The sequence below is a fragment of the Vombatus ursinus genome, unplaced genomic scaffold (assembly GCF_900497805.2).
Source record: "Vombatus ursinus unplaced genomic scaffold, bare-nosed wombat genome assembly UNPS02009062.1, whole genome shotgun sequence".
Lineage (NCBI taxonomy): Eukaryota > Metazoa > Chordata > Mammalia > Diprotodontia > Vombatidae > Vombatus > Vombatus ursinus.
In genome coordinates, this window is record NW_020948840.1 from 19,594,995 (window position 1) to 19,608,023 (window position 13,029).

At 37.7% G+C, this 13,029-nt stretch overlaps 1 protein-coding gene across 1 annotated transcript in view; it reads right to left on the minus strand.

The window, feature by feature from the left end:
* The window catches only part of TRIM54 (tripartite motif containing 54), a 29,847-nt gene extending 17,345 nt beyond the window's left edge, over window positions 1-12,502 (minus strand). The window contains exon 1 of the mRNA XM_027850404.1: window positions 12,335-12,502. Coding sequence (XP_027706205.1) covers window positions 12,335-12,502 — 168 coding nt within the window. The remainder of the gene's footprint in view (window positions 1-12,334) is intronic.
* Between the last annotated feature and the right edge of the window lie 527 nt (window positions 12,503-13,029).

Here is a 13,029-nt window from a genome sequence, read left to right on the forward strand (position 1 = left end):
CTATATCAGATTGCTTGCCTTATTGGGGAGGGAGGAGAAAAAATTGGAACTCAAAATCTTATAAAAAATGAATGCTGAAAAAAAAAGAAAGAAAGAAAATGGAAGTTGCCAACTCTAGGTCAGGGTTTCTTAAACTTTTCACACTTGACCCCTTTACTACTTCTTAAACTGTTTAAACCCACAGTTTAAGAAGCAGTGCTCTAGGCCAGTGAGCTTGACTTCAAATCTTGAGAAAATTCTAGAATGTATTAGTATAGAGATGGTTAGTGAACTTCTAGACTAGAAAGCAGGGATCACAAAGAACCATAATGACAAGAACAGAAGAAAAAATTCTTTATCATAAGAGATGGCTCTCTCCAAGGAAGAGAAAGGAGTGAGAAGGATACAGTGGGAAATTTAGGCTATATAAAAACTAAAGATATCAATGAAAAATAATTTAAATGAAGGATGAGTCATGATGCACTAAGCTTAATTCTTATTTAATAGAGTTACTAAACTAGTAAATCTGGGGAATGCCATCGCTATACATTTATAGGTCTATCTATATCTCTATCTATATATGTATATATTTATATGTGTGCACATATATATGTATATATGCACTTCATAAAGTATCTCTTGCTATTTTGGGGGGGAAAAAGAGAAATGTGGGTATGATGATAGTATAATTAATTGGATTTGGATCTGGTTGAATGACTTCATTCTAGTGGTCATTAAAGGTGGTCATTAATGGTTCCAAATCAACTTGAAAAGAAGTCTACAATGGAGAGCTCTAGGGAGGTGTACTTGCACCAGTACTACTTAACATTTTTATTAGTTATGTGGACAAAAACATAAATAAAAACCTTATCAAATTTGCAGATGACACAAAGCAGGGAGAAATAACTAGTACATTGGATGTCAGGATCCAAAAAGATACTGAAAACATCTAGAAAATTGAGCTGAATCTTATGAGATTAAATTTAATAACAAGAGATACAAATACTTGCATGTGGACTTAGGAAGGTGATTTTTTAAAGCATAATATAGAATATGTTAAGATAGCAGTTTGTCTGAAAAGGATCTCAAGGTTTAATTGGATTGTAAATTCTGTGAATCAATAGTGGTTTGATAGTCATAAAAGCTAATGTAATCTGGAACCATGTTAAGAAAGGCATAGTGTCAAAGAATAAGAAAACAATAACCCCTCTACACTTTGCCCTACTTCAGACCACATTTGGAGTATTATGTATAGTTTAAGAATGACACTAATAAACTAGAGAATTTCCAGAGGAGGTCACCAAAATAGTGAAGGACTTCAAATCTAGACAGAGCCAAGACAGAAGTATAGTTAAGTTCTATCCTATAACTCCTTTAAACTGATCCAGAAAGCACACTAGATTGAGTCCTGCTCAGGAGCCCACAACTGACACTCGGAACCAGGATAGCTTTCCAGTTGGCTGATAGTAGTTGAGTCCAACAGCAGTCTACTGAAATTAAAACTGGGGCAAGCCCACAGATTTATTGCTTAGACCCAAACCCAGATTAGTAATTTGCAGAGCCCAGACCAGGAAAGAAGAGAACAGATTCGCTCTAGATCAGATGGTTTTGGGACCACTGAAAGCTTTCAGGTCCCTAGCTTGTACTGATTTTGAGATCCTGAAACAACATAAAACTCAATCCTTCCAAGAAAGCAATAGCAAGAATCTAGAGGATTTAAGGTCAGGTCAAGGATTTCCTCTAGAAGAGTGCAGAATATAACCCTAACATAAAGTCAGGAAATAGACTGGAAGAATGATCAGGAAAAAAAAAATAATCCCATCATAAAAAGTTATTATGGTGACAAGGATGCTCAAGACACAAATCAGGAAGAAAAGAATGACTTCAAAACACCTACAAGCAAAGATTCAATGTAAAACACAGCTTGGGCACAAATTCAAATAAAATTCCTGGAAGAGATAAAGCAAGAGGTTTTTCTTCTTAAGAATTTAAAATGTTGTTTTAACTGAAATGAGAATGCTTAAGAAAAAAATTGGAAGAGAAATGAAAACCATGGAAGAAAGAATTGGAAAGGGAATTAACAGCTTGGAACAAGAGTTACAAAACCTGGCCCAAGAAGCAAAATTCTTGAAAATTTAGAATCAATCAAATAGAAATGACAATAAATATTAAAGCAAAGTCAAAAGATTGAAAAATGAGAAGGAAAAGTAAGGTGTCTCATAGCAAAAACAACTCACCTGGAAAAGAGATCAAGGAGAGAACCTTTCAACAACTAAAAAAGACCTTTGACATCATATTTCAAGAAAGCATAAAAGAAAATATTCCAGACCTCTTAGAACTAGGGGTCAAGGAGGCAGCTAGGTGGTGCAGTGGATAGAGCACCAGCTCTGGAGTCAGGAGGACCTGAGTTCAAATCTAGCCTCACACACTTGATGCTCGTTGTGTGACCCTAAGCAAGCCACTTAACCCCAGTTGCCTCACTAAAAAACACAAAGAAACAAAAAAGATGTAAAATAAAACATATATCAAAAAAAATAACTAGGGGTCAAAATGGATATTTAGATTTTCCCCTGAAAGAAACCCAAAAATGAGAACTCTCAAGAACCTAACAGTCTCTAGATCCAGAGCTTCCAAGTCAAAGGAAAAAAATACTGAAAGCAGCCAGAAAGAAACAATTCAAGTACCAAAGAACCACAGTCATTAACACAAAAGATTTAGTAGCTATCATTATAAAGGAGCAGAGAGCTTGGAATAAGATATTCTAGAAGACAAAGGATATAGGCTCATGATCAACAATAACTTACTTGGCAAAACTGAGTACAATCCTACAGGGGGAAAAATGATCTTTAATAAGACAGAGGACTTTCAAGCATTCCTAAAGAAAAGATAAGAACTGTATAGAAATTTGAATTGCAAAACACGAGTCAAGAGAAATACAAAAAGGTAAACATGAGCAAGCAATCATAAGGGACTTTAAACAAGGATAAACTGTTCATATTATAATATGAGGAGATGATACAAATGTCCTCTCAAAACCAACACAGGTCAGAAAGGGTGTCTAATTAGACAGAGGGCCTGAGAGTAGTTCTGCTATGTAATAATTATGTAAATAATCTCACATAATCAGGTTACACAAGTAGAAGTGTATATAAACAAGGAGGAAATGGAAAGGGAGAGCGTGTCACTATTGAACCTCACTCTCTTCTGAACTTGTTAAAGAAGAAGAGAATATATAGACATAGTTGGGTACAGAAATACATTTCATTCAACAGAGAAACAGGAAGGAAAGAGGAGAATGGGGGAGGGAAGTAAGTAGGAGGATGGAGTAACGGAGGGAATAGTCCCCAAGCAAAGCAAACTCTAAGAATGTACAAAGATATTTATAGTAGTTCTTTTTGCAGTGTCAAAGAATTGGAAACTGAATGTGTGCCCATCAATTGATTAATGGCAGAATAAGTCATGGTATATAAATGTGATGGAATACTATTGTGCTGTAAGAAATGATGGAGATGATTTCAGATAAACCTGGTAAGACTTGTATGAAATGATACAAAGTAAAGTGATCAGAATCAGAACAAGCTATACAATAACAACAATATTGTAAAGACACAAAACTTTGAAAGACTTGGGAACTATGATAAGGGTAATGACCAATCACAATTTCAGAAGACTTATGATGTAAAATGTGACCCATCTCCTGATAGAGTAGTGAAGGACTCAAGAGTACAGAATAAGACATTATTTTTTTGCATACCCAATATGGAAATTTGTTTTTGCTTGACTAGACATGTTTGTAACAGGATTTCCACCCCCCCTTCTTTCTCAATTGGGAAGGGATGGGAAGAAAGGAAAGTATTTTTTATTGAAAAAAATTATTTAAAAAACTCCTCTCAAATCCATACTATACAAGGAGCTGTTGAAGGAAATGGGGAAGATAAGGCTCAAGGAAGACAAGATAACTATCTCAAAAAAAAAAAAACTCTGAAAAACTGTCACATCCAAGAAGGGTATAGATTTATTCTGTTTGGTCCTAGAGGGAACAGTGGGTGGAAGTTACAAAGAGACAAATTTACACTGGCATAATGAAAAACTTCCTAAAAATTAGAGCTATCCAAAGATGAATTGAGCTATGTTGGGGAGGGTGGGGCAGGAAATGGGTTTGTTCACCATGGAAGGTCTTTAAACAAAGTCTGAATGACCACTTGTCAGATAAGTTGTATTCAAGATTTTTTCTTAGGTATATATTGGAAGATATTACTGCTTACATCCCTACCAACTCTGAACATTTGTGATTTTATAATTCATTAATATGCTAGCCATCATAGGCAACATCCTTCATATTTTGGTAGAGGACTTTAATGTCTTAACCTAAAAGAGTAATTCTAATGGTAAAATTTTTTTAGGCCACATGTTGGAGGGATTGTGGAAAGATAGGCATATGAATACATTGTTGGTGGAGCTGTGAATTAGAACATCCATTCTGGAAAGCAATTTGGTATTATGCAAATAAAGTGACTAAATTGTCGATACCTTTGACCCAGAGACCCCACACTGTATACTCCCAAGAAAGTCATTGATAGAAAGAAGGCCCCTATATACTACAAAATATTTATAGGAGCACTTTTTTGTGGGAGCAAAAAAAACTGAAAAAAAGTAGATGTTTATTGATTGGAGAATAGCTAAACAAATTGTAGTGCATGAATATAATGGAATATTATTGTGCTCTAAGAAACTGCAAATATGACTACAGAGAAGGATGGAAAGATTTACATGAACTGCTGCAGAGTGAAGAGCGTAGGGCCAAGAAAATAATAAATACAATGATTGTATATATTGATGAACTGATGCAGAGTAAGTAAGCAGAGCCAAGAAAACAATATACAAAATGACTACAACAATGTAGATGGTGAGAAAAACAACTACAAAACAATCAAAAGTGAACACTACAAAATCACAAGGAACAAGAAATATGAGAAGACACACCACTACCACCATCCACCTCTATAAAGGTCCTTTGGTGTGGAATATTGCATACATTTTCAAATTTTTGTCAATATCTTGATAGATTTTGCTGACTTTTTCCCCCTCTCTTACTGTCTTTCTTTTAAAAATATGCTTTGCTATGTGGGAGGACTCTCTGGGAGGGAGACAGGATTGGGAAAAGATACAGTGGGAAATTTAGGTGATATAAAAACAAAAAATGCAAATAAAAATTTATTTTAAAAAAGGAAGTATATGTTGTAAAATTACAAAGAACAAGCATGACCCCCAAAAGAGATATGAGAAGACATTTCCCCATACTCACTTGTTGAGGTTGGAGGTAGGGTTCATGTATGTAGAACATTATCTATCATTGTCAGAGTTTTTTTTAATGTATTGATGGGCTTTGCTTATTTTTTCCTCTTATTTCTCTTTTTAAAAAAATTCTTTGTTATATAGGATGGTTGTCTGAGGGGGAGGAAAAGATACTGGGGGAAACTTAGGTGATGTTTAAAAAAATCAGAAACTATTTAAAAAAATTATTTTCCCCCAATTACATGTAAAAACAATTTTTAACATTCATTTTTAAAATTTTTGAGTTCCAAATTCTTTCCCTCATTTCCTCCCCTCCATCCTCCCTTAGACAGTAAGCAATATGATATAGGTTATACATGTGCAATCATGTAAAATATATTTTTGCATTAGTCATTTGGGGAAGAAAATTCTAGAGAAAGGAAAAAAGGAAGAAAAAAGAGAAAGAAAGAGAAAGAAAGAAAAGGATGGAAGGAAGGCAGGAAAGAAGGAAGGAAGAGAAAAATAGTATGCTTCAATCTGTATTCAGATTTCATATATCTTTCTCTGGAGGTCGATAGCATTTTTCTTCATGAGTCCTTTGGGATTGTCTTAGATCATCGTATTTCTGAGAATAGCTAAGTCATTCATAGTTGTTCATTGTACAATACTGTTGTCCTGTGTATAACGTTCTCCTGGTTCTGCTCACTTCATTATGCATCAGTTCATGTATATATCTTTCCAAGTTTTTCTGAAATCATCCTGCTCATCATTTCTTATAGCACAATAGAATAACTGTTTTGGTTTTTTAAAGGGAATTTGAGGCCCCATCATGACAAGCCAACAAAAGGAAGCATTTTGAAACTGGTAGGGGAAGCATTTTTAGATAAAAAGGACCTTTCAAGACTTCTTTCATCTAGTCTTTTGTGTAACTGCCTACTCTGTCAGTGTTTAAAACTGGCCCTGTATCTAATCAACCCACCGTCATTTTTGTGCCTTCTTTCAGGCACTGTTTCTTCTTCCATTCTGTATTCCTGCTTTGCCTTCCTACAAATCCTCTATGAAACATTCACAGGGTAATTGGAATAAAGAACCAATTATCTCCAATGCTGCCCTGCCTAAAAATGCAACTCCCATTCTTTTACCTCATTTAACGCCCCCACCCCATCTGTCATAAGACCTTTATTTTCTCTATGATGTTAAGATTATTTCCTCTGTTTTTCTATAATGCTAACATTATTTATTGCTTTTGTATTGAATTAACTTTTAAAGTTGACTCTCTGAGTTCTTTATATCTGTCCATTCCAGTACTGTCTGTCTTAAACTGTTTGGTTCTTGAGAACAAATTCTTCAGCTGTACTTGTGGTAGAGTAACACCTTACCACCACAGATGGGGCTTAAAAAATATTTTCCAGTTGTGATGATGATCTCTCTTAAATATATTTTGATAACTATGTTAAGGCTAAACATTTACAATAAATAGAGACCACAAAGAAGTTACTTGTTTTCACTCACAGGCCTGAGAGAAGAATTAGACAATAATGGTATTCCTGAACCCCTTCTTTCTTGAACCTTTTTACTTCTAGATGGGAAATTTCCTGGGCAGCATGACCCCAGAAACTAGCTTTCTAGTAAAGGAGGAAGGTTTCTTGGATAGTACCAGCCTTGGAAATTGTCCAGAGAATAACCCAAGCTTGAGCATGTGGATCACCTGACCTTCTGGAGGGAGAAGCTCCTGATCAGTTGGCCTCTTGGAGACAGAAGAGGCTTACCTGTGTTGGCTCCTGCAGCTGGAGAAGCACTAAGGCATTTAAAGCCATAATATGAGCAGCAGAAGGCCTGTACTTTGCTCCTAGTGCTAATAATAAGAATTTTTTTAGAAAGCACAGGTCTGATAGGAAGAAGTTTGAATGCTCAGCAGCCCCAAATGAGAATGCCTTCTTTTGGGGGAAGTCAACTAAAGGGTGACACTATCAGTATTGGGAATATTACAGGGTTCTGTGAGAGAGAAGATTTCACTGGAATGTAAGTGTGTGGCCCTACTAACAAGCTCAAGTTTAGTTTCCTTCAAAGGAAAGCTTATAGGTGGCTATAAATGTTTTATGTACTTTATATATGTTTATGGGTTCCTATGAGTCCTTTGCATCTTTAGCATTTTCTATGGGGTGAAATAAAGGCTGTCCTCTACCTGATAATGAATTTTTTTACCTTGAGCACTTATACAGGATTTGGGAATCCTGCTTACCCACATTTGTGGAAATCTATACCATAGATTGTCACAGAGTAAACCATGGGATAGAGGAAACTAGCCAAAGAGAAAATGAACTTTAGGGGCCAATTTCTGAGATTAGATCCAGTCTATGTTAACCCTGAGTTTGGGAGAGGGATGTTACAGGTTACAATCATCATTGTAGTATTCCACACAGAATAAACACAGCTGCTCTACTGAGCCATTTCTCAAATGGTCAATTATGTTTATTGATTTCCTAATATCAAACTAACTTTGTATGGGTATTAATCCAATCTGGTCATAATTTCAAATCTCTGTGATGTTGTTGTAGTCTTCTTGCAAATTTTATCTAAATTTTTACATCAACATTCATTCGAGATATTGTTCTATAGTTTTCTTTTTCTGTTTTGATTCTCCCTGATTTAGGTATCAGGATCATATTGGTATCATAGAAATAATTTGGCAGGGTGCCTTCTTTTCCTATTTTTAAAAATTGCTTTTACAGTTTTGGAATTAATTATTCTTTTAATGTTTGAGAGAATTCACTTGTAAATACATCTGTTCCCATTTGCAGAGTAGAGGGGTGGGGGAGAAATGAACCATTTCTTATCCAAAATATTTTCTGTCCTTCCTAAAGATCCTAAGTAAGCTTTACCAGAATGGTACACAGAATCATTTAGCATTTATTAAACACCTACTATATGCCAGACACTGCACTAGGTAATAGGGATACAAATACAAAAGTTTTATCTTTCCTGCCCTCTATGAGCTTACAGAATGATAATTAGGTGCTTGGGAAATCAGAGACTGACTCTCAAAATCTGACGGCTCAGAAAATAAAGACTGGTCTTCATGCAGTGAAGCAGCTAGGTGGTGCAGTGGATAGAGCACTGGACCTGGAGTCAGGAATATTCATTTCCCTTAGTTCAAATCTGGCCTCAGACCTTCACTAGCTGTGTGACCCTAGGCAAGTTACTTAACCCTGTTTGCCTCAGTTTCCTCATCTATAAAATGAGCTGGAGAAGGAAATGGCAAACCATTCCAGTATCATTGCCAAGAAAATCCCAGATGGGTCATGTCAGACAATACTGACAACAAATTCATGCAGTACTGGTCTGTGCAGTAAAGTTAAAGCTACTAACTGGTCCAACAGAACACAATAGAGATTCATTTTTGAGGAAATCATTAATCACAGAATTAAAAACAAAGTCCTTCTCCCCCCAACTAGACTGGAGAACCTAACTAGGGAAGTCAATGTTCCTCTCCCCAAACTTCCCTTTTTGTAACAAAAATAGAATCATGCCTTTCCTTCTCCCCCCCCACCAATGAAATTTCTGTCTCTGCATATCCCTTGCCAAAGAGGCAGGCACATTGTCCCCTCCCTCAATTAGGATATACCCTTCCTAGAAACACAGCCTCTTAGGTTCTGTTCTTACACAGATTACTGGTCTGTTGAATTATAGCAGCTTTCAGAGGCTAAATAACCAAGTTGCTCCCATGAACAAGATCATGTGCATAAAAAGACTGAAATTCTGTTCCTTAGCAGCCTAGGATCTAAAAGAGACCATTTACAAATACAGAAACATAGACAGTTGTTGGAGTCAAATATACACATGCACAAACAGCTTTCCTCTCCAAGCTCAAAATTCTTGGCAGTTAAGTGGGTGGAAGTGTGGGGAAAGCGAAGGAGGGAGGGAGAAAGAGCAAGCTTGAAGAGGGTTGGATAAAAGCTGTTGGATTTCAGGTCCTGTTCTGTTTTGACTCAGACAGAAGGATATTTCCTGTTCTCTCTGGTTAATTTGATCCCTTAGGACAGCAACTTGAGAAAGCTCCACTGAAAGAATCTCAGAGTTGGAAGGGATCTCCAGGGCCATGTGGTCCAATTCATTCTTGGTCAAGAATACCAACTAGAACACTCTTAAGTGGTAATTCTGCCTTGACTTGAAGACCTCTAGTAAGGGGATACCCAGTTCCTCCTAAGGCAGCTATTCTGGTTGTAGAAAGCTCTAATTGTTGAAAATTACTTACATCTAGTCTAAATCTACCTCTCTGCAACTTTCACCTATTGTTCCCCTCCAGGTTATAATTCTGCCTTTCCAGATTTCTATACCATGACTCAATTGACCAGCTCCCTTCTACCATCGGTAACTTTCATCTGGAGTAGAAGGTCTCCATTTTACAGATGGGTCTAGGCTGGCCATGTTTCATTCCCCTCCCAGCTGTACTTATGACTCTCTGGACTACTGTCACCATGTTCTCAAGCAAGTACCATCTCCCCCTAACCCTTTTAAATTCCCTTTTATGAGTTGTCTTCCCCTGTTAGAATGTAAGTTCCTCAGGAAGTTTTCAGAGGAAGAAATCCAAGCTATCAATAGCCATATTTAAGAAGCTTTAAATCACCAACAATTAGAGGAGTGAAAATTAAAACAACTCTTGGATACCACTTCACACCCATCAGATTGGCTAAGTCGATAAAAAAAAGGAAAATGGTAAATGCTGGAGAGCTGTGAGAAAACAGGTCTGTAACTGTATTGTTAGTGGAGCTGTGAACTGGCCCCACATTCTGGAAAGTAATTTGTAACCATGCTCAAAAAGCTATAAAACCATGCATACCCTGGGGAAGCTAGGTGACACAGTGGATAGAGTACCAGCCCTTGAGTCAGGAGGACCTGAGTTCAAATCCAGCCTCAGATACTTGACACTAGCTGTGTGACCCCAGGCAAGTCACTTAACCCCAACTGCCTCAACAACAACAAAAAACATGCATCCCCTTTGACTCAGTGATACTAGGTCTATACTCCAAAGAGATCAAAGGAAGACGAAAAGGACCCATATGAACAAAAATATTTATAGCAGTACTTCTTATGGTAGCGAAGAATTGGAAACTCAAGGAATGCCCAATGATTGGGGAATGGCTGAATAAGTTACAGGCTATGAATGTGATGGAATACCTGGAAAACATATCGAGAGAATTTGTGAATCATTGTACTACCTAAAAGTCATGACCAAACAAAAGATCCAAGACATCATATTTCAAGAAATTGTAAAAGAAAACTGCCCAGATCTCTTAGAAGCAGAGGGCAAAATAGACATAAAAAGAATACCCTGACCACTTCCTGAAAGAAACTCCTAAATGAAAACTCTCAGGAACATTATAGCCAAAATTCAAAGCTTTCAAGTCAAAGAAAAAGTACTTAAATCAACCAGAAAGAAACAATCCAGATACCAAGGAGCCACAGGATCACGAAAGATTTAGCAGCCACCATTATAAAGAAGCAGAGAGCAAAGGATATAATCCCCTTGCCAAGTGGATTTACCAAGAATAACGTACTCAGTAAAACTCAGTATAATCCTGCAGGGGGGGAAGAGACGTTTAATGAGAAAAGACTTCCAAGCATTCCTGATGAAAAGACAAGAGCTATAGAGAAACCTGAAGTACAAATACATGAGTCAAGAGAAGTACAAAAAGGTAAACATGAGCAAGCAATCACAAGGGACAAGGAAACCTATTTACATTATATTATGAGGAAATTATACAAATGTAACCTCAGTACCCTATCATCATGTGTGGTCTGAGAGGGCATCTAATTAGACAAGGTACCTGGGGATGGTTCTGTTATGGTTTGATTATCTTAAAAGAAGGACAAGAAGGGGAAGGTCAGTAAAAGGAAGGAAAAGGGAAAAATCTCACATCATCAGGGTGCACAAGTAGACATCTATACAAACAAGGAGGAAGGGGTGGGAGGAGCAAGTGACAATTGACCCTCACTATTTTCTAAACTGATCAAAGGAGGGAAAAATGCATACACACAGTTGGGTACAGAAATACATTTCACTCAACAGGGAAACAAGAAGGAAAGGAGAAAATGGGGGGGGTGTAATAAAAGGGAGGATAAATTAATGGAGAGAGTAGTCTTAAGCAAAACAAACATTAGCTAAGAAGGTAGAGAAATATTGATAGATCTTTTTGCAGTGGCAAAGAATTGGAAAGTGATGGAGTGTTCACCAAGTGAGGAATGACTAAACAAGTTATGATGTATAAATGTGATGTAATCTGTGCTATAAGAAGTGAAAAGGATGGTTTCAGAGAAACCTGGGGAAAAAATGTATAAACTGTATGTAGATGCAGAGGGAAGTGAGAACCAGAATACAGAAGAACAATTGGTTCAATAACAAAAAAATTGTTAAGACAAACAACTTTGAAAGACTTAGGAACCCTGATAAACACAATGACCAATCATGATTCCAGAAGACTCTTAATGAAACATGTTACTTATTTAGAGTGCAGATTTAGACTTTTTTTCTCTTTTTTTGGACAGGGCTAATATGGAAATTTGTTTTGCTTGACTATATATATGACGTGTGTGTGTGTGTGTGTGTGTGAGCGTGCGCGCGTGTGTGTGTTTATTAAAAGACTACTTTTGGGGATTAGTCATTCAACCAATTTTAAATCCACTTAACCACACTAACATCCAACCCACAAATCTGATATTTGTCTTGTCTGATATTTTGACTATTTGTGCATGGCACTCTACTAAGCACCACTACAAAACAAGCAAACCCTGTATTGTCAACAGTCTTATGGCTTGTGGTCTGCTTAGGCCCCTTAGGTTCTTTTTTGCTATGTTCAGCCACAAGCAGCTAGCTGTTGCCTAGTTCATGTACTATTCCCACCCTCATGAATCTCTCCTCTTTCCTACAGCTTCTGTCCACCTAAAGTAGTGTATCACAGTAAGCGGCATTTGTGGATCCAATTTTCCAACCCCAACTTTGATAGCATACTTTAATCAATAATGGATCCCCTCTTCCTTTCCCGTCACTACCACCACCACCCCCCTCAGACTTTGAGCCCACCTGGAAGACGTCATTGGCACACTTGCGGCATAGGTTGTGTTGGCAGGGCAGGATCACCACCGGCTTGGAGAACATCTCCAGGCAGATGGGGCAGATGAGTTGCTTTTCCAGGTTATCCATGCTGTGTGCATCCCCCAGCAGTGGCTTGAAACCCACTGCGAAGTTCATCCCCTCGGTGGTCGTGCCCACCCCTCCTTGGCCTTTTCTCCAACCCTGGCTTATTCTTTCAGCTGTCTGAGTCTGTCTTCAGCTGTTGCCTCCCCTTTTTTTTGCTACAGCCTGTCTAGATTTTTCTTAAAGTTGTTTCTGTCTCCCCGTTCTGTCCCTTAATCAATCCACCTCGTGACCCCTAGGTAGCCAATTGATTTTCTCTCTCTGGAGAACTGTTCCTTACTCTTTATTTTTCTACCCTGAGTGTCCAGGCAGATGAAGAAAGCTTTGTCTTGCCCTCACACCTCGGATGACTCTCCCTTCACTCCTGGGATAGTCTTATCTCCTGCTCCCAAATGGCCGACTGTTGCTCACAACTTAGGTACTGCTATTTGTTCTTTAATCCTCAGGCAGGAGACTAATTTTAACTTGGGGATGGGGGAGACTAGGGGCATTTCAGTGACGCAATCCCTCACATTCCAATTCCCGATTTAGCTTGTGTAAGGCGATCCACAGCTGTCACCAAACAAGTGACCCTGACTCAC